The sequence below is a fragment of the Mirounga angustirostris genome, unplaced genomic scaffold, assembly GCF_029215605.1.
Source record: "Mirounga angustirostris isolate CCGP_5_RB_7025 unplaced genomic scaffold, mMirAng1.0.hap1 SCAF_9, whole genome shotgun sequence".
Lineage (NCBI taxonomy): Eukaryota > Metazoa > Chordata > Mammalia > Carnivora > Phocidae > Mirounga > Mirounga angustirostris.
In genome coordinates, this window is record NW_026991717.1 from 85,610,692 (window position 1) to 85,633,179 (window position 22,488).

The following is a 22,488-nucleotide window of genomic DNA, read 5'->3' on the forward strand; positions in this document are numbered from 1 at the left end:
TCTTTGTGTATTTTACATACTTGTCCTTTATCAGATAACGTGTTTGCAAAGACTTTCTCTCAGTCTGTGGATTATCTTTTCATTCTCTTAACAGCGTGTCTTGCATTACACAAGTTTTTAACTATTTTAATAAGATCTAACATTACTTTTTTCATGGATCTTGTTTTTTTTTAATTTATTAGTATTATTTTTTTAAGATTTTATTTATTTGGGGTGCCTGGGTGGCTCAGTTGGTTAAGCGACTGCCTTCGGCTCAAGTCATGATCCTGGAGTCCGGGGATCGAGTCCCACATCGGGCTCCCTGCTCAGCTCGGAGTCTGCTTCTCCCTCTGACCCTCCCCCCTCTCATGCTCTCTCTCTCTCATTCTCTCTCTCGCAAATAAATAAAATCTTAAAAAAAAAAAAAAGATTTTATTTATTTGTCAGAGAGAGAGAGCACAAGCAGCCAGAGTAGCAGGCAGAGAGGGAGAAGCAGGCTCCCCGCTCAGCGGGGAGCCCAATGTGGGACTCGATCCCAGGACCTGAGCTGAAGGCAGACCAATTGAGCCACCCAGGCGTCCCCATGGATCGTGTTTTTGGTGTTATATCTAAAAACTCATTACCAAATCCAAGGTCAACTCAATTTTCTTCTATGTTATCTTCTAGAAGTTATATAGTTTTGTGTTTTACTCTTAAGCCTGTGATCCATTTTTAGTTATTTTCTATGAAAGGTGTAAATTCTCTGTCTAGATTCACTTTTTTCTCAGATGGACATCCAGTTCCACTGCCATTTGTTGGGGGGGGGGGGAAGCTGTCCCTTTTTCATTGAATTGCCTTTTGCTCCTTTGTCAAAGATCAGTTGACTTTATTTGTGTGGATCTATTTCAGGGTTCTCTGTTCTCTTCTATTGATCTATTCGTCTGTTCTTTTACCAATATAATGCTGTCTTAATTGCTGTAACTTTATAGTAAGTCTTGCAGTTGAGTAGAGTCAGTCCTCTGACTTTGTTCTCCTATATTGACTTGACTGTTCTGGATTTTTTGTCTCTCCATATAAACTTTAGCATCAGTTTGTCAATATCTACAAAATAATTTGCTAGGATTTTGATTGGAATTTCATTGAATCTATAGATCAATGGCAAGAATTAACATCTTAACAATATTGAGTCTTTTTATGCATGCACATGGAATATTTCTCCATTTATTTAGGTTGTCTTTGATTTCTTTCATCAGACTTTTCCTCATATAGATCCTGTACATATTTTGTTAGATTTATACCTAAAATATTTCACTGGGGGGAGGGATGGTATTGTGTTTTCATTTTAAACTGAAATTGTTCACTGCTGCTATATGTAGGAAAGCAATTGCCTTTATATTAACCTGTAACTCTACACCCTCTCTCTTTGGTTCCAATAGTTTCGTGTTTTTTTATTTGTTTTGTTTTTGTTAAGTCTTTGAGATTTTTTTACATAGATAATCATGTCATCTCTAAATAAATACAGTCTTATTTCTTACTTCCTGATCTATATACCTTTTATTTCCTTTTCTTGTCTTAAGAATTGTTACCTTAACAATTTTTGATGTGATTAAGTTAAGGAACTTGAAAGGGGAAGCTTTCCTGGATTATCAAGATGGTCCTAAATACAGTCACATGTCTGTTTATCAGAGAGTGGCAGAGGGAGTTTTGAGAGAGACACACAGAGGAGAAAACCTTGTGAAGAGATTGGAGTGATACAGCCATAAGCAAAGGAATATTCACAGCTGCCAGAAGCTGGAACAGGCAAGGGAAGAAATTTCCCTAGAGGCTCTGGAGAGAGTGTGGTCCTGCTGACACCTCAATTTCAAACTTCTCGTCTCCAGAACATGGGAATAAATTTCTGTTTTTTTAAGCCACCGATTCATGGTGATTTGTTATGGCAGCCCTGGGAAACTAATACATTGATGTTCTCAAGGAATCAGCTTTTGATTTGGATGACTTTCTCTATTGATTTCCTGTTTTCAATTTCATTCATTTCTACTCTAAACTGTTTTTTTTTTCTTCTGCTTGCTTTAAGTTTACATTACTCTTTGTCTAATTTCCTAAGGTAGAAGCTTGTGTTATTGATTTTAGATTCTTCTTTTCTGATATATGTTTTCAATCCTATCAGTTTTCCTCTTAAGCACTATTTTTGCTGTGTCCCACAAACTTTGATAAGTTATATTTCCACTTTCATTTAGTTCAAAATATTTTTCACAATCTCTGGAGACTTCATCTTTGACCCATGTGTTATTTAGAGGTGTGTTATTGAATCTCCAGATACTTTGGGATTTTCCAGCTATCAATTAATTTGCTAAGGCTCCTTCAAGCAAATAATAGTTGACTTCCCTTGCTTATTTTTGAGGAAATCAGCTTATGCTCTGGTATAGTAGGCCTTAATCCTGAATGACATACAGTTATAGGGAAATGCATTCAGTACAGTTAAGAATGTGGTTGAGAAGATTTAATTTGTAAATCAGACAGTGAAGTGATTCCACTGACTTGCTACCTCTATTGTCTCAGTTGGTTTCATTTGATAAAATAACTTATAAAAGTTATTTCAGAGATAAATAATTTCTTTACTATAAACTAAGTTAATTCTGAACTTAAATTTTCAAGAATTTTACTTGATGTATGATCAACATATTTATTGATATTTATTAAAACACTCTTGGATGCTACATTTTATGATACAAACTGGTGGCCACTAAATATTTGTTGAATTCATTGACTAGAAAAGAAATGTAACAATCATGCCACTAATTCTAAAGATCTATTAAAAAACATTTAATTAAGTGACATCACTAAGATGGTGGCATAGATCATTTCTTACTTAACTCTTCTTTACAAGAAGAATGGCTAATATCTATTCAAGAATAAGACACCTCCAAAAGAATCTTACAACACAGGGATGAGGCTGAAGCACCCCCTTGCACCTCAGAGACCAAGAAGACAGACTGCATTAGAAGATTAGGAGAAGTGGCTACATATTGACTGCATTGACCCTTCCCCAGATTAGCACAGCACCGTGCAGAGAGGTCTCCCCTGAACCACCAATTCCTCCAGTGGGAAAAGAAAACCTGGGAAGACAACAAGTCTCCCTCAGCATTGTGGGTCACTTTATAGGAGCCCCTACTCTGATCTCACACCACAGGGATTACAGGGGAGACTTGGGGCACAGCCACTGGGAATCTGAGTGATAGAAACGGGAGGAAGGGTTTGTAACAGCCAGCACACAAATGTTGGCAGACTGAGTTCCTATCCACAGTGCCCAAACAGTAATCCCAACCAGTGGCTTGGCTCAGCTACAGAACCAAGCCAGGGGCACACCCTGACCAGAGAACTCAGTGGGGTGCAGATCTGCCTGATTCAGATCTTCAAATGAGGACTTATGCCAACCCTAGAGTCGGATTGCCCACACCCAAGCAGAATTCTGCGTCACAGCCCCACCCACTGTAGAGGATGCCTTCCAGCCCCCCTTCTGGCCAGAAGGGCTAGCAACAACTTCTGGAAGCTGTGTAGCCCAACAGCACCTGAGCTGAGAAGCAAACGGACAGGGCTGATCACCCAAACCAAAGGCAGGGAGATTAATCCATAGCCAAACTGAGAGTAGCCTGGAGCAGCCCCTACCCCTCCCGCCCAAGCAAGGAGGCTGAGACATAGTGCTACTGACTATGGAGTGTCTTCCAGCCCCATCTGACCAGAAGGGCTGGCAAAACACCTGAAAGTAGTGCAGCCCAGCAGCTCTCAAGCCAAGAGAAGAGCAGACAGAACCAATAGTGCAGAGAGAAGCCAGTGGCCCTCCCTCTGCTCCTTCCTCTCCCCCTCTCTCTTTCCCCCTCTCTGATAAATAAATAAAATAATAATAAAAATAAAAATTTTGGCCCACCTCTATGCTAGCTACAAGAAACTCACAACAAATAAAATCATTAAAATAAGAGAACAGAAGATAAAGCATGAAACACAAATCAAAGGCAAAAGCAAGAATGGCTATACTATAGCATCTTCTATGTGGACTTGAAAGCTAAACCATTTATCAGAGAGGGGCATTGAGTTATAGAAAAAGAGTCTACCAAAAAGACATAGCAATCTTAAATGTGTTTATACCAAACAAGAGAACTAAAAGTACATGAAGCAAAAACTGATGGAACTGAAAAGAGAAATTGACAAATCCACAATTAGAGTTTGGAGGTGTCAACGCTTCCCTCTCACGAAACAGAGAAAAATCCAGGGATACAGAAGAATTTAACATGACCATCAACTACCAGGATCTAATCAACAGTTTTAGACATTCCACACAACAGCAGGATACATATTTTTTTGTAAATGCCCACAAAACACACACCAAGATAGATCATATTCTAAGTCATAAAATAAACCTTAGTTGACTACAAAGAACTGAAATCATACAGTGCGTACTCTTTGACCACAGTAGAATCAGAACAAATATTAGTAACAGAAAGATAACAGGCAAATCTCCAAACACTTCAAAACTAAATAACACATTTCTAAATAATCACTGAATCAAAGAAGAATTCTCAAGGGAAATTTTTTAAAATACATGGAAGTGAATGAAAATAAAAATACAACACACCAAAATTGTGGGACACAGCTAAAGCAGGGCTGAGAGGAAATTTATAGCACTAAATGCATTAAGGAAAATTGGAAATATATCAGATCAACAATTTAAGCCCCTACCTCAAGAATCTTTCTTAGAAAGAGAACAGAAAAATAAATGCAAAACAAGCAGAAGGAAAAAATGATAAAGATAACAGAAAGAAGCATATAAGAGCAGAGAAAAGACACTCTACCAATATCAGGAATGAAACAGAGGATAGCACTGTAGATTTTACAGATATAAAAATAGGATTACTGTCAACAGCTCTGCACACATAAAAATGGCACAACTTAGAAGTAATGGACCATTTCCTAAAAAACAAACAAACAAACAAAACCCCACAAATAAATCCCCAGGAAATTATGCTGAATGAAAAAAGACAGTCCTGGGGCACCTGGGTGGCTCAGTCCTTAAGCCTCTGCCTTCGGCTCAGGTCATGATCCCAGAGTCCTGGGATCAAGCCCCACATCGGGCTCCCTGCTCAGCGGGAAGCCTGCTTCTCCCTCTTCCACTCCCCCTGCTTGTGTTTCCTCTCTCACTGTGTCTCTCTCTGTCAAATGAATAAATAAAATCTTTAAGAAAGAAAGAAAGAAAAAAGTCCCCAAAGCAGCCTTTCCATTCATAAAACATTCTTGAGGGGTGCCTGGGTGGCTCAGTCAGTTAAGCGGCTGCCTTCAGCTCAGGTTGTGGTCCCGGGGTCCTGGGATCGAGCCCCGTGTCAGGCTCCTTCAGCAGGGAGCCTGCTTCTCCCCTCACTTTGCCTGCCACTCTGCCTACTGTGTTCTCTATCTCTGTCAAATAAATAAATAAAATATTTTTTAAAAACATTCTTGAAACATTATAGAAATGGGAAACAGATTAGTGGTTAGGGTTTAAGGAAGGGAAGGAGTGGTGGGGAAACATGAGGGATCCTTGTAGTGATGTAACTGTTTTTTATCTTGACTATATCAATGTCACTATCTTGGTGGTGCTTTTATACTATAATTTTATAAAATGTTACCATTGTGGGAAAGTAGGTAAAGGACACCAGGGATTTTTCTGTGGTATTTCTTGCCAACTGCATGTGACATCTACAATGATCTCAAAACAAAAAGTTTATTTTTAAAATATCCCCAAAAATGTAATGGAATGAAGTGTGGGTAAAGGTAAACTATGGACCATATGGGACTGTACATTAAGATAAAGAGAAAAGGAAAGGAAAGAAAATTGATGTGATCCTTTTACAATACTGGAGGCCACTCGTTCAAATACAGCATTTAAACAACAATGTTCAATAAATAACTTTTTGTATGCCTCGTGTAGAAAAGCCACTGAGTTAGGCCCTAGAAGGAAACAAAGAAAAATAAAATATGGCTCCTTCTTTCAATAGCATTAGAATCTAGTAGGAAAGAAAACAAGTATACAATAACTACAAAGGATAGTAGAAACTGAGGAATATAATATAAGGGATATGGAAAGGGTATGGTAGCTTAGAGCAAGACGTGTCCCCTTGGGCAGGGAAGGTATGGAGTGTGACTTCATGACAGTTGTTGCAGTTTGGCTGAATCTTGAAACGTGATCGGGGGTGTGGATGGAAAGAAAAAGAGCACTCCGAGTGAAGGCAACAACGTGAGCAGTACTGCAAAGTGAAAAGTGTGACAGCATTTTCAAAGAGCAATTTATAGTTCCATTTGGCTAGAATAAAAAATTTTGATAGAGTGGGTAGGATGAAGTGTGAAAAGAAAAGTAGAATAGGATTTTGGAGCACCTTGAATGTCAGACTAAAACTGGGGACATCAGCCTAGAATTCTGTATCCCATGAAGTTATCCTTCAAAAATAAAGGAGAAATAAAGACTTTCTCAGATAAGCAGAAACTGAGGGAATTTGTCACCAGTACACCTGTCTTGCAGGAAATGTTAAAAGAAGTTCTTCAGAGAGAAGGCAAATCACAGGTCAGAAATTCAGATCAAATTAACTGATGCAGTAAACCAGGAAGTAAATACAGACACTATCCTCTCAGAAAATGTACACTTAGGACAAGGTAGCACATACTTCTGCCTTTCATACTTGCTTTGTCTTTATTTTAATTCAGTAAAACAAGCCAAACCTGCCTCTTTTTTTTTTTTTTCAGAATGATTTAAGAATGTTATCAGTAAATGATAAAGGTTAGGAAAACGAGTTTACGTCTCCCAATTCATGAAAAACCTGTAGAAACAGGCAATTGTTTTTCATCAAAGTATTTATAAAATGTCTGAGTATTGTATAAGATATCATACAAAGTTGATTAGAGCTAAATTATTTCTTTTAAGAATTACACATGGACAAAAGCCCATTCTTTACCAGATATTGTGCTGAATATTTTCACATAGTTAGATCACCTCATTTTGTTCTCACATGAACTCCGTGAGATTTTTCTCATTGTTCTTGAGTTGATGAAATTAGTACTCAGAGGGTTAAAGTATCTTCCTAAGGTCATACAGAGTGAATGACAGGACTGAAATTTGAATCTAGTTCTTCAAAGTCCAAAGCCAAAATCTTTGCATGTACACCACATTTGGCATTTTTGACACATTAGACTGTCCTCTGCAATGGAGGTTGCTTAGCAGCATCTCTGGCCTCTACTCACTAAATGCTAGTAGTACTCCCCTCCTCGAGTTATGACAACCAGAAATGTCTCCAGATGTTGCAAATATCCCCTGAGGGACAAAATTATTCCTAGGTAATAACTGTTGGTTTATACTGTGGTACCTCTCCTCTAAATTTTTAATTTAAACATATTTATCCAATTAAAGCAACATATATAAAACACTTGATGGAGCAATTACTGTAAATAAATGAAGCATGAGCAGAAGAATAAGTGCATACTGTAGGATGATGAGTAAAGTGACTCATGAAGGACTTAAGTTAATACCTGATCATGGAGACAAAAGAGGAAGCCAGGAAAAGTAGCTTCAACACTTGGCATAAATGGAAAAGTACTAGTTGCAGGAATAAGCTGAATCCATGTATGACATTACAGTTGAGAGAAAGAGAGTTCAGCCAGCAGGAAAGCAGATAAGCTGAGGAGAACATAAATATCTGCAAGCAAAACATAAAAGTGGGTCATAAGCTTGATAATTCCAAGAAAGTTTAAGCTGAGGCAGTTCAGAGAGTCAGGGACTAGGAAAATAGGACCATGGACTTGAGGGAGTTGATACCAAGACGGAAACCACTCCAGAAAGGAAATCTGTTACATGCTGCTTACTAGTACAGTGCCCATCAAAGGGTATTTTCTACCCCAGCCTGCGGTTGGACTCTACGTGGTGAGCAGCATAAGAGACAATGTACTGTCTCATTTGATATGGATTTAGAATTATAATATGAAAGATTACCAAGTAAAAATATTTTCAAAGTCTCACTTTCTATAATAACAAAAATTAAATAAAAGAATTACATAATTTGAAAGCTGTAAGAGTGAATGGAAACCTTGCGTATGATATTACCTCATTAATTTCATGATAAACCTAAATAATTACCATTCTTTGTCAATATTGTGTGAACCACAGGCTTTGGACCTTCTGAGAGTGATTTAATGACTCTTTTCTGCTATTGTTTTATCATTTATTCTTACTATAACTTCAAATATTTTCCAATACAACATCATTTAAGACCAATAAATTGTAATGCTGCTGCCATGCTAAAAATGCATCTGAAAATCAGTAATTTTGAAAAGAGGTTAAATGTAATTTGACTCTATGAAGAAAGCTAAACAAGGTGGCCCTAGGGAAGAGCACTATCAAGGAAAAAACAGCACTAAAACAAAAATAAGCTATAAATGGTATAGATTTGTATATGCTAGGAATCTATCCCCTCTGCTTCATCTTTATTCTGATAAGAAAGTGTCCTTAGAAATATAAGCATTTTGATTTATTGAAGTTATTAAGGAGTGTATCCCCATTTTTAAAGATTGCCCTTTGTAAATAGAGTGTTAATATGGTGGAATTGGGAAATAGATCACAAGATGAAACTGAAAAAAACTACAAATTATTATAAGTTCTAAGAAGAAAAAGAATAGGGTCATTGAGACAGAGTAACAAAGAAGGAACACCAAAATTTAGATTGAAGAGTCATAAAAGGTGTATCTGAGTACACTTTTCTCAGTATTCATGCTGAGACCAAATGAATAAGTAGAAGTTTGTCAGGGAGAGGGGAGAAAGACATTACAAACAAATGCCTCAAGCAGGAAAAAGCTTGATGTACTTGAGAAACAATGTCTGGCTAGAAGATGAGGAAGCAGAGAGAACAGATGATACAGGGCTCCATGGCTCATGGCCCCCTGGGAGGAGTGTTTCACGTTTCAGCTCAGGGAGGAAGACTGTGGGTTGAGATTCTGGTTCTGTTAGATATGTGAGATTAATTAAATTACTTCCCTCTCTTTGCTTCAATTTCATCATCTGTAAAAAAACTAATATTGATAGGACTTCTCCCATAGGTTGTTGTGAGGTTTAGTGAGTTAAAATAGGCAATTTGTTGTTATTATTTTTAGAGACTTATTCTGAGTGCAGTGAGATGCCACTGCAGGATTTTAAGTGACATTATCTAATTTCTTGTTTTAAAACATCATTCCAGCTGCTGCTTCTGTTTGAGAAAGTCTTGGTGGAGATTTAAAGGTTTCCAAGGCATTTTGAATGATGAGTAGCTTTTGAGCTTGAGAGTTAAGGATCCCAGTCACAGGTCCAACTGAGAGAAAAATGAGATATAAATTTGAAAAAAATTAAAGGATCGAAGACTAGGAAATGATGAATGATTAGAGAATTAAATTGGGATACCATGGTTTTAATAAAGATGATATTTTAAAAACTGAATCATTGATTCTTCATATTTAATTGGCTAGAGTATACTGCATAGTGTTATGGACATCGTAGACAAATGCAGAATTCCCAAACGAAGCTGCCCACTGTGAACTTTAAATGAGACCATATACATAAGGGTAAAATATAAAGGCTAAGATATTTTTTAAATAGGACACAAAAAACAGTGCCATTAAAAAACAATGACTGATTGGACTTCATTCAAATTAAGAACTTAAATTCATCAAAAGGCAATATTAAGAAAATGAAATTGCACTGCACCTCTATTAGAATGGGTATAGTTTACCAGTAGGGAGAATACTCTAAAGGAGAATGTAGAGCGATTGCAACTCCCATATATTGCTGGTGAGAGTGTAAATTGGTAGGACCACTTTGGGAAACTCTGTGCAGCATCTACCTAATGTGAACATACATACACCCTATAGAGCAATTCTTACTTCAGAAAGGAGTACTCACGTCAATTATATCTCAATAAAGTGGGGGGGGGGGGGAAATGAGTACTTAGGTCCATCAAAAGATAATGTACAAGAATATTAATAGCAACAATAGTGGAATGATTAAATAAATTGTGGTATATTTATATAACAGAATACTTGATAGCAATAAAAAACAGTGAACTGCATGCAACAGTAGGACGAATCTCATAAGCCTTTAAGTAAAATATGCCAGACCAAAAGTTCAAAAACAGACAATACTGATCTTTTTTTTTAAAGATTTTATTTACTTATTTGACAAAGAGAGACACAGCGAGAGAGGAAACACAAGCAGGGGGAGTGGGAGAGGGAGAAGCAAGCTTCCTGCAGAGTGGAGAGCCCAATGCGGAGCTTGATCCCAGGATGCTGGGATCATGACCTGAGCGAAGGCAGACACTTACCGACTGAGCCACCCAGGCGCCCCCAGACAATACTTATCTTAATAGAGGTTGAATAAGTGATTACTTTGGGAAAGGGGAATTAACTGGAAGGGAACAGAGGGGAATCTTCTGCATTTATTACATGTTTTCTTTACATTTTGTCAAGCTGAATACTTTGGATTTGTGCACTCTGTGTAATTTAAAATGTAATTAACAATTAAAATGTAAGTAATAACCTTTTAAGTGTAAAGAAAATAAAGAGTCTTGTCTTTTTAAAGGTTTTTTGTTTTGTTTTTCATTTCTTTCTTTCTTGGATCTTTCAAGTAGCCAAAGAGGGTGGATTGAAGGAAACGAACATGGAATAAGAGGAATCAGAAAGCGTGAAAGAACATAGAATAGGAAAATGGGCAGGAGATGGGAGCCTTTAGGCGTATGGATTGGTAGAAAGAACTAAAAATGAAAGAAGGGTTAGATAAACAACAAGATGAAAACCATAAAGAAGGATACTTCTTTGCACTCTACAAATACGGCACTAAACACCATTCTTATTTTTATGTAGTAATCAATTGACCACAGTTTAGTAGCAGTCTTTCTTCTTAAGAACTAATTTGAATCTTGAAATGATTTCTTTTGGTATGCTGACTATCCCTGTTTCATGTCCTTCTTATTTCTGTGTGACACCTTCTACAAAGTGAGCACACTGGAGAGATCTATAGGTTACTTAAACAAAAAGAAGAAATGTATAATTACTTTGGTTTAAACAGTTTTAAATAAAGTATCAGACTAGATATTCGGCCAGTGCTAAAGTTCCCTGACTAGCTTTTTGAAGCTTTCAGAATTATATTACTTTCTTTCACATCATTAATCTGTATTATATAGTTAGGTTGTTTTACTTACAGGTCTCCCATTGACATTTCTTTTGTATGCATATACTGAAATGATTTTATTTAATAAAAAAAGAACATCTCCTGTGTGGATTTTAAATTTCCCTTATTAAATATTTATATTTTCAAAATGTCTTTATTTAATTGAGTGAGGTGCTTGGTGCCATTTCAAAATAACCTCAGGTGGTAGGTGTAATGACATATCAAAGATTTGACCTTTAGCATTTTAGGGTTCTATTTGTCTGCATTTTCTTCTGCATTCATTTGGTCTTAATTTATATGCTATTTCTCTGTATGACTTAATGAGTGGATATATTTGGCATGAGATTCATTAACAAAAAGAAAAGATCTGAATACATATTATTTCTGTGCAGTCGGACTAGTGATTTTAACTTCATTTATATCTGTGTATGGGCTGATCAGTTATTTGTACAGCCCTTACTCATTCTCATTAAGTGCTCAGCTGAAGAAACCCTGAATCTACTAAACGGATGCCCGTTCTCTTTACTTCTCACTTCTCTGCAGTTAGCTTATTATATTCTTTTATTTACCTAGAGATGCTTTATTTTCCAATTCTCCGCTATTCCTTTTAAAGAAAATTGAATGTAATATTTATACTGATGTAATTATATTAACATCTTGCAGCATCTTCTTGTATGCTTTGGTAACATCAATAATCGTTTGTCTGGGTAGCTTTCAGCCTAGAAGCAGAGAAGTAGAATAATTATCAAGAATAATATTGTGATATAAAAATTATTTTTGTTTACCCATTTAAGTATGTCTTAATTGATTTTTAGAAATGGTTATTTCTTATGGAGATTTTTGTTAAATAGATTATTGGTCAGGAAGACTACATATTTATGTTTCAATTATTTATTTTTATGTTTTTCTCAGTTTACACAAATCTTTATCCCAAGAAGAAAATCTGAAGGATCAGTTTAACCATACCCTTAGTACTTATGAAGAAGCTTTAAAAAATAGAGAGAACATTGTTTCCATCACTCAACAACAGAATGAGGAACTGTCTACCCAACTGCAGCAAGCTCTGACAGATCGAGCAAACATGGAATTAGAGCTTCAGCATGCCATGGAGGCCTCCCAAGCGGCCAATGACAAAGTGCAGAAGTAAGTAAAATGATCTTGCATGATTTCAAAAGCATGAAAAAAAACAAAACAAGAACACTTTTTTGGTAACTAAATAATAGATTATCTATTAGTCATGCTGTTAATGGTTTGAGACAAAAGTAGATTGAGCCAAATGAACTTTTTTATTTTTTAGATTGCCTATCATACCCATAGTTGGGGTCAAAAAGGCATTCACTTGGGAATCATGGTTACTATTGAGGGCAAACCACTTTTATTTAATAACTGATCTTCATTAGTTCCTGGAGGCCATACTATTAAAATCCTTTCATAGGTAATAGGTAAAGTTATTGGCAAGGGGATGAGGCAGTCAAGTAATCAACTTTACTCATTTAGCTTCGTAATAATCCTGCTTGAGTTGAGATCTTCTGTGATTTTGTAATCTGAGACCTCTAGGCACATAGAATAGTTACAGTGGAATTAATTTTCTTGTGTTGTTCTTCTGAAGTATTCAGGACAGCTTTTCACGGTGTATAATTACATTTGTTTATTTTCGATGATCTTTGCATAATTGTTATATTTTAAATAAAGCTACAAAATCAATCAGTCCTTACGATAGCTAGCAAAATGTTAACATAGGACATATCATACGAAGAAGTCACTTGTTAATTTAAGGGACTTGAACACTGTAGCAGAATTTCCTAAGGCAGCTTTAATGGAATGGAACTTGTCATTTTAACTGATCCTATCTTTATGTATTGTTAACAGCATTTTGTCATTCACACACTTAATTGCCTTCAATTCCTAAGACATATCTTTTTCCTTAATTTTTTTCAGTCTCACAGTATGAAGTAGTGCTAACTTCAAAGTTTCTTACTTCATACTACTTTTTATTTGAAAATAAATCATCTCAACCATTTCCCCAATATCCCTGAAATTATGTTTTGAATGGTAGCCCAAGGTCAGGTAAATCTGTAGTTAAGAACCATTTTAAAACAGATTAGGAATTATGCATATTAAAATCTTTACATAATCAAGGTACCTTAAAGTTTATGATTTATGATTTATGGTAAGTATTCTGTTTTTTGTAGGTTTAAAGATTAGGTTTATGTTCAGTCAGAAACTATATCCAGTTATTCACAATGTACATTAACATTCTAAAAACACTAAGATACATAGGTGGATCTCATTTCATTGTAAATTACAAATCAGTAACTTTTGACAGTCAGGATATGTTAGCTGTATTTGCTTAAAGTCTACAAATAATTACAAATATCAAAGTTTTCTTTACATGTAATTCTTTAATTTTATATACATGACTAAAATTCCCTAAAACAGTGTTTCCCAGAGACCAATTAAATTTCCATAAAATCTTTGGAAATGTTGTCAACCTTTTATTTTTTAGATCTCATCAACTATTATTATTATTTTGTAAAAAATAATCTAAAAAAAAACTTTGTATTGATACAGAAATATATCAGTATTGAAGTAGAAATATCATCTCAGGTAATGCTTTAAGTTGAATAAGTTTAGCGTTTGAAAAACTACTATCTTGTCTTATTCTTCACATTTAACCATGGACAGATCAAAAGGTTTTAATGGAATGACACCAAGCATTGGACAGAGTTTAAGTGAAACAGTTATGTCATTTAAATGTTAAATTTAAATGTTGAATCTTTTATTCTGATTTCCAGCAATAAGCCCTAGATGAAATATGATGAGGCTTTCCTGTTCATATTCAATCCGCTATATTTTTAATTGCCCTCAGTTGGGCAGTGTACCTTCACTGCAGTTAATGTGGGCATCAACCTATTTTATTGCATTTAAGAGGAAAACCTTCCAGGAAACCAACTTAAAAGACTTTGTTAGCTGGTATTATATTCTCCATATCATCTGAAATTACTGTTATTAGCAATTATTTTTGAAGGTCCTTTGTAAATATGTCAGTATTCCAGGCAGTAATTACAATGTGAACTAAAAAGGTACACATTTCCCCTTTTCCTTTCACAATGAAATTTCTTGAATAACTGATCTATATTCAGTATCTAATTTTTCAATTCCATTTATTCCTGTGCTATTCAGTACACTCTGGCTACCTTTTATACTGAAATTGTTCTTTTTAAGATTACCAGTAATTTCCTAACTATTAATCAGTGGCCCATTTTTAATTATATTTTTATTATAAAATTAACATATGATCATGGTAAACAATAAGTAAAGATGCTCCCATATCTTCAGTAATATAGCATAGTGGTTTAAAAGCTCAGGATCTGGATTCAAAATGCATAGGTATGTGAACTTGTACATTTTATTTTATTTTAAAACACTGTGCAAATGCAGATAATAACATATGGATAATAATACTCCCACCTCATAATGTTGTAAGAATTAGATGAGATAAACATGTAATGCCTTTAGAACAATGCGTGTTGCATCGTCCCTTCTTCTCTTGCCATTTCACTCCACACTGTAATATCCCATTCTTCAGAAGGGCTCTATCTTTTCAAGACTAAATACCTTTACATATGTGGGTTCCTCTGGTTGGAGCCTTTTACCCTTTTCCCCCATGAAAAACTTACTCATCCTATGAGATTCAGTGCAGCAGAGAGGATGGAGGCAGGCTTTGTAGTCAAGTCAGACAGACGTGTATTTCAATCCCTGCTTTCCTACTTACTACCTGTGAGATTTGGGGCAAATTACTTAACCTCTGGAAGCAAAAGTTCCTCAGTTGAAAAATTCAGACAGTATTACTGCTTTCACAGGCATGTTTGATATGAGTAATAAACTGGATACCATGTAAGATACCTAGTTCAGTGCCAGTTATTTTATTATCAGCATGTTATAAATTATATTATTAGTATAATCATACTCATCAAACTAGCAAGACTAGTTCAAGTATCTCTTCTCTACAAAGTCTTCTTCAACTTTCCGGAAAGTTAAATATCACTCTCTTCTCTGTGTTTTCATAGTATGTTTGTTAAAAATTCCTCCCCTGAAAATAAAGCCTTCACCATTTTCCTGTGTCTCCTGTCTCAGTAATGGTCTTCAGCAGTTTCAGCACCATCCTTATTCCCTCACTCTTTCTTACTTTTCACATTCGCTTTGCTGTCAGTCTCTGTTTTCTGTACTGCCTATCATCTGATTCCCTCTATTCCATCCTCCCTTGTTAATTGCATTATTTCAGGCCCTCATCATCCTCCATGGAGACTATTGAAATAATCATAAAACTAGTTTATCTGCCTCTAGCTCTCAAGTGTCTCAAGTGTGTCAAGTGTGTCGCTGCCACTAGAGTTAATTTTTCTACAACTGAAATCAGGTTATATTACTTCCCTATTTAAAATCTTTCAGGGGCCCTTCATCCCCTACACACTATAGCATAAACGACTTAGCAGGGTAGATGAGGCCTTTCACCTTTCTGGCCTTCTCCCATTTTCTGGTATCATTTCCTCCACGACCCAACCACAGTATCTCTACTAGACAAGCTATTTCTTCTTCTTAAAGCATATTCCTCCCTTCTAGTACCTAGCCAAATATTTGTTACTCCTTAAAGTCCAGTCTTAACATTACCTCTGTGATGTTTCTTTATTTTTTTATTTTTTTCATAGCACTTAGTCCCTTATCTTTGTTAGAAGTCTTAATCATCTAGGTGTTACAATTGCTTTGTTTATCTGTTTCCTATCTGCTTCACTCCCTGCAAAATTACCCATCACTGAGCATTTCCAAGACATGGATGGTGTTCTCTTCATCTTTGTATCCACATCTCCTCCAAATAGTCACATAGATGCCTGCTGTAAAGTAGGTACTCTGTAAACATGAACAAATGAACTAGAGCAACTTAATAGGTTAATGGGATGACAGAATAAAGTAAAAGCAGGTCAGGTCAGGAATATACAGGAAAATTTCAAATGTGCTCTCATCTACTTTAGGCCCTAGATAAAAAATTTTTATCCCAACCCAGTACCCAATTTTAGTAGGAGAGTTTCATAGAAAAGTATGACTTTTGTGGCTAGTCCTTCCTTCCTCCCTCACTGGCACCACCACTCCTATAGTATCTGACTTTCTAGTGGGCTTTTCACCCTTGTCCTATGCACCAGCTTCCATCACGTTTAATTACACTGAAAAGATCTGAAATCTTCAGTAATAGTGGAGAGAGAGTATATACTATTTCTAATAATTTTAAATTTATATTTTATTTTATTTTATTTTATTTTATTTTATTTTATTTTAGAGTCAAATGAATTTCTTAAAATTTTTTAAATATAGGAGTATTCCTGAAGAGGAAAGTGGTGCAGAATTACCATCCATAAGCTAGCCAATATGTATAAGCAGAAACACTGATAGGGGAAAGTATAAAGAATGCCAGACCTCATTGTCCAAAAATTGCTTCTTGGCCCAGGCGTCATAAAGCCTAAAATTTCACCAGTGGAAATCCATTCCCTTGGGTTAAGCAAGGTTGAGGTACTTCTCTTTTAAAAATGTGTATGTTTGTGGAAGGAGAACACATTGCCATTTAGGTTTTAGGTTGCTTTTTGGCTGACCCTGGATGCACTTAGTTTTGGTGAGCTATGTGGAAGTAGAGGGAACCAAAGAGCAGGTTAAGAGCTTAGGAACTTTATAAGAGAAACTTCTCTTAATGATTCTGCCAAGGACCATCCATAATCCTTGTTTATTAAAGAGAAAACTGACACACAAATCCATTAAGTGATATTTTTATCATCACAAGAGATTTAAAACTCTGTTGTTCTTTATGCTATATTTTATTTCCCATCTTTCTATCTATAGATATGGTTCTTGTGGCCCAGAACAACAGTTTTCTGAAGGATCTTAAAAACATATTTGACTATACTTAACATACCTGAGCTACACATAATTACTTAAAAGTATTTACAACCAGGCTTATAAGGTTAGAAGATCTCAGAAGCTTCCAGATTTTACAGTAAAGTAACTTTTGTCACATAATCATCTTTACTATGGGCCAGATTTACACTGATATGATTCAAATCCCTCATAAACCATAACTGTATAATAAGTAGATCAGACAAAAAGATACAGGACAAAAATTCTAAACTTTTAAACATGTTTTCAAGAAAGAATGTATCACTATCTAAAACTTTCTTTCTTTTCATACTTTAAAAAAAATAAGTTACTTAAAATTTACATGTGTTCTAATTTCTAATTGCATAATTAAAATATCAAAGTTCAGCATAAAACATTTCCTTTTGAAATATAGGGCATCCTGAGCATCCTGAGAAAAAAAGAAGGACATGTAAGCTAACAAAAAGTCTTTCCTGCCTCTTGATCAAATACTGATTTCTATGAAGAAGTTGAGGTTACAAAGAAATTGTGAATTCTCAGCCTGGTTTCTCTGCTGATGAGTAAGGACTGTCTGTAGTTCCCTTCGAGGTGTCAGGGGAATCACCATAGTGTCACACAAGGGTTCTTAGCGTAGAGCAAACATACTTTCCACAAACTCAGCTGCTTAATCTGTTTGCAGGTTGAATTATAAAACAGGGTAGATGACTCTGAGTGCTGGGAAGGGGAACAGAACATTTCCACAGTTTCTTGGTTAGAAAAAACAAAAACAAAAAACCTGCCTTCTTTTCATCAAAAGACATCACTAAACTTTTTAGTTTTGTTGCTGGCTCCAGAATCTGATTTTAACCATAATGAAAACTAATTGTGGTAAAATATCCTTACATAGTTTAATACGAAAGGTGTTATAATTATATTGTCTTTTCACTAAAATTATTCTGCTTCTTGCCAATTTTACCTGTGATTTTTTTTTTTTTAAATAAATTCTTGGTTGGACTATAAGTAGCAAGGCAATGGTACACATGTCTGAGCACTTTATGAATGTTGATTGAATCAAAGAACAAGTTTCATAAATTCTCAACTCAGCATAAGGTTTAAATCATTATTTAATATAAAGTTGAAAATTGATCTTTATTTATTAGCATTATTAATAAATGGGAGGATTTAAAAATTCTGGAAATTGCTCTTCAAAATTTATTCTGTGTTTGAGATTTAAAAGCTCTGTGAAATAATAATACATACCTCAACACATAATGAGTCAAATAATTTATTTGTGATAGTTTATGTATGAGTAAACTTCCCAATCAGCTCTGGAAGGCACCTTCCAAATCTAGATCCAATTAGATATTGTCATATATATGTGGAAGATGGATTCAGATGACTCCTAAGCAATCATTGTAAGATGTACAGCATCTAACATGCTTAATTTTTATTCTTGAGCACATGATATGCTTTTTAAGAATTTAATATTCTGGATTTGTAAATCATAACACATGTTTTTAAATTAAATACATATTTAACTTATGAAATACAAGTCTTCTTATTCACTATCAAATAAGTATGTATTTTATAAAAAATTTAATTCCATTATATATTTGTATAGTGGATCACCTTTCTCATCCACTGAGTACATAAAGATTTCTTTAGAGCTACTTTTATTATTTATATATATATGTAAATATATGTATATATACACAGAGATACCTATCACATTTGATAGATATGAATTATATTAATCTCTTTATAAAAACTAGAGAGTTGGGCTTACACCTTTATCTTCAGGGAATGGCTCACTTTGACACAGAAAAGAAACATAGTGTTAATTTCTATGGCATTCCTCTCTACTAGGGAAGGATTAATGTAGGATTATTGAAATTGAAGCCTAACCCAAAACTTGAGAAATTCTAATGAAGTGGAAAGTAAAGGATGCAGGCTAAAGAAGAAAAGAAATTGTCTAAACCTAAGAATCTGCACTTTCTCTGATAAGTTTCCTTGTATAGTTAACTTTATGGAATGAATCCTAAAGAGCATGAAAGTAGGGACTAAAAAGTTAAATTACAACACAGCTGCTTACATTTGATCTGCTTCTTCACTTCAGAACCTATCTTCAAATAGGTGATCTAGAGTTGGGCTAATATAAATTTCTGCCTACTAAGATAGATAAAACATGTTTCAAATGAGTACAATGGAAAGGAATGAGAGAAAAAGAACAAAAAAGTAAAATATGGGAGAGATCCATGCTGTTTCAGTTTAAGACCAAATAAAATGCAGGAATTTTTGTTGTTTTTCATTAGTCCTAATATTACAGTAATTAAAAGAGATAATGTCCCTGTTATTTTAGGGGAATTATAGGATCCACTTAATAATGATCATATATACTTTTTAACCAGAACTTGACAGGTTTAAAAAAAAACACATGAGTTCTTATGCTCCAGAAACATTCAAATGTGATTTTCACACATTTATATGAAATGTAAGTTCCTTAGAGTGGCCATATGCTCAGACAAGCATCCTTTTCCTTGGTTCTATCCAAGCTCCAGGTAAGGCCTTCTTACTGTTTAACCCTTGACAGGCTACAGAGCTCCCGGGTACTTCTGTGAAGACAGGAGAACTCATTCATCCATCTTACCTGAGGATAGTTTTAGAAATTATAAAAAACAAGATATATAAAGTGATTTTAACTTTCTTACTTAATAGCACTAACAACCAGTGTACTTTAGAAAACTTTTGTAGTAATAAAGGGAAAAGGAAGCTATTGTAAAAATTTGATTTTAAGAAATTTTCCTTATTCCTGCTTGGATGTTGCTTAGCCTCATTATGCTTGCCAGCTCACTCAGAACTTCCTCCTTTGCTTTCCCTGTTCTTAAACACATAGAAAATTTAATATATATGATGTATTTATCTATTAGTATAGAAAGGTCTACATTTTTATATAAATCGAGGTCCGGTTTTCTTTTAATAACTCCTCAGTATACTCATCTAAAATTTGATATATACTTCCCTACTAGGTACAGCTTTTTACCAAAATGTAATTAGAAAAAAACTAAATCTACCCAAGAATAAGTAGAGATACCAATTTTACTTGGATTGTAACATTCCACGTTTAATTATTTCTCCCCACTAAGTCAGGAATTTGCCCATGTGCACATTTAGCCCTCGAAAAATACAGAATAAAAGAATCTTTCAGGGCACCTGGGTGTCTCGGTCAGTTAAGAGTCCGACTCTTGATCTCAGCTCAGGTCTTGATCTCAGGGTCGTGAATTCAGGTGCCATGTTGGGCTCCACAGTGGGTGTGAAGCCTATTTAAAAAAAAAGAAAGAAAGAATCTTTTGCTTATTTCAGTGTAGCTTTAGCTGGCAGTAAAATCATAAACATTGTCCATACATAAACTTCATTCTTGATCATTTATAGTTAAAAAGAAAAATATCATCCTATAACAATATAGTATGTAGTAGCACCTGGAGTGATCTTCTTTCTTCTTCATACTGTTATATATTCTTAGGCAACTCAACAAGTAGTTTTTTTTTTCTTTAGTTCTTAACCTAAGTATAAAGAAAAAAAGAGTTCCACTACTATCGATTACTTTGCCAGGTGTTTCTGTATAAAGACTGATTAAACGTGAAAAATAAGGCTCTAGAAATTACACAGTGAACAGTATTTTGGAACTTACTAAACTTAATAATTTTAATTTTTTAATTTTTTGACATTTATACCATTCAAACTAATAGTCCTTGGGACATCATCATCATTTGACTTCTTCTTTTGCTGCATATAGCAGTATCCTAAAAGCATATGAAAGCATATATTATTTCTCTTTATGTTACCGTTTGCCATTTGACAAGCTACACAATGGTAAAATCTTGAAACATCTTCTTCCTTAAATTAATTTGCCTTCTGAGCTATGTATATTTCACATCAGTCTTCCAAGAAGTTCTCTACTACTGACTGGAGGGCCTAATCTTTCCCAGAGTGGTGGGAGTAGCACAGTTCAAGAACAAGAATGAATCTCTGTATAATCACACCACAATGTGAGGTGACCCTAAGACAGAGAACTGACCAGATACACATATGGGTTTTAGGAAGACTTTCTGATGCTCTTTTTTAACACAGCTGTGAGAAGAATGTGGCTAAGACCCAATAGTCATTCTTGAGTAGAGCTGGCAAAGGAAACCATGAGGAGAAGAGAATTTAACACATGGGTGTAAGAGAGCACGGCTTCATTGATGCGATCTGAGGGGAATGCCTAATGACTGGAAGAATCAAACTTGGCAATGAAAACACAAAGCTCTTTTCATCAATTCAAACGCAGACTCTAAAGCTGCAGATGGTCACCTCCAGCCTTGTCTATTCAATGTGAGGTTTTATAAAATGGCACTTTGGTGAATACTAATAGATCAAAACAAAGATTTAATAACGTAAAGATGTGGTGTTCATTTTTAAATGAGTATACAGGTCAATGTCTCAGAAAAGGATAAAAAGAGTACCTTTTATATGTGGGTCTAAAGTCTTTTTGTTATTTTTCAACTTCAAAAATAAATGACATCTTTAACATACAGATTGTGTTTCATGAAAAAGAGTTTACATTATGAAAAAGAGACCAAAATCAGGGTTTATATTTCAGTTACTGATTTCATTGCTTTTGTTTGAGAATTCTCAATTTATAATGTCTGTTAAGGTCATTCTTTAATTTTCCTTGAAGCTCACTTGATAGGATAAATATATATATTATCATTTACTAGGATGAATCAATCTAATTAAAAATTTAGGCCAAAATATTTTATACTTGAAATAGAACTTTTTTCCCTATCTTTTCAGAGGATGCTAAGAGACATTGTTTAGTACAAAGGAAGCCTTTGAACTTTAATGCAGTCTTGAAAGTACATTTTTGCTACTTTGTATTTGATTTTCTACAATTTTACAAATTCCTAATAATTGTTTATATATGAAAAGTTAATTCACTGTATTCTAACTTGTTACTGCTTACGTAACTGAATCTTACTTTGAATTAAAATATGGTATATTTTTCCAGAATAAATTACGTTATTAGACGTGATTAGCACTTTATAGTTTGTAAAATTCTTGAGCTAAACCCCCCCAAAATTAAGCTTTACTATCCAAAATAAGCTTAACATACGAATTTCAATAACTCATTAATAGCTTTCATATTTCTACTACTTGTGAAGTAAATATAACTAGTAAGTCTGTATGCCTACTACTTCTTATCTAATAAGTGACATCAATATATAATAAATTAAAGCACTAGAATTAAATGTTAAAGGGGAGGGAACTTAGTATCTAGTAGAGATATCAGTGAACTAACAGGACCCTTGATTGTCATTAACTGAGTATGTAGAAGTCATTAAATTGTGTTTCTTCTCAGTGTCCTCATCTGGAAGGTAGAACTGATATACTTG

General features: G+C 34.8%; 1 protein-coding gene across 8 annotated transcripts in view; it reads left to right on the forward strand.

The window, feature by feature from the left end:
* The window catches only part of MIPOL1 (mirror-image polydactyly 1), a 318,590-nt gene that overhangs the window by 260,470 nt on the left and 35,632 nt on the right, over nucleotides 1-22,488 (forward strand). For all 8 annotated transcript variants that reach the window (XM_045900733.3, XM_045900736.3, XM_045900731.3 and 5 more), the window contains one exon: nucleotides 12,074-12,304. In XM_045900733.3, the coding sequence (XP_045756689.1) occupies nucleotides 12,074-12,304 (231 nt within the window). The remainder of the gene's footprint in view (nucleotides 1-12,073; nucleotides 12,305-22,488) is intronic.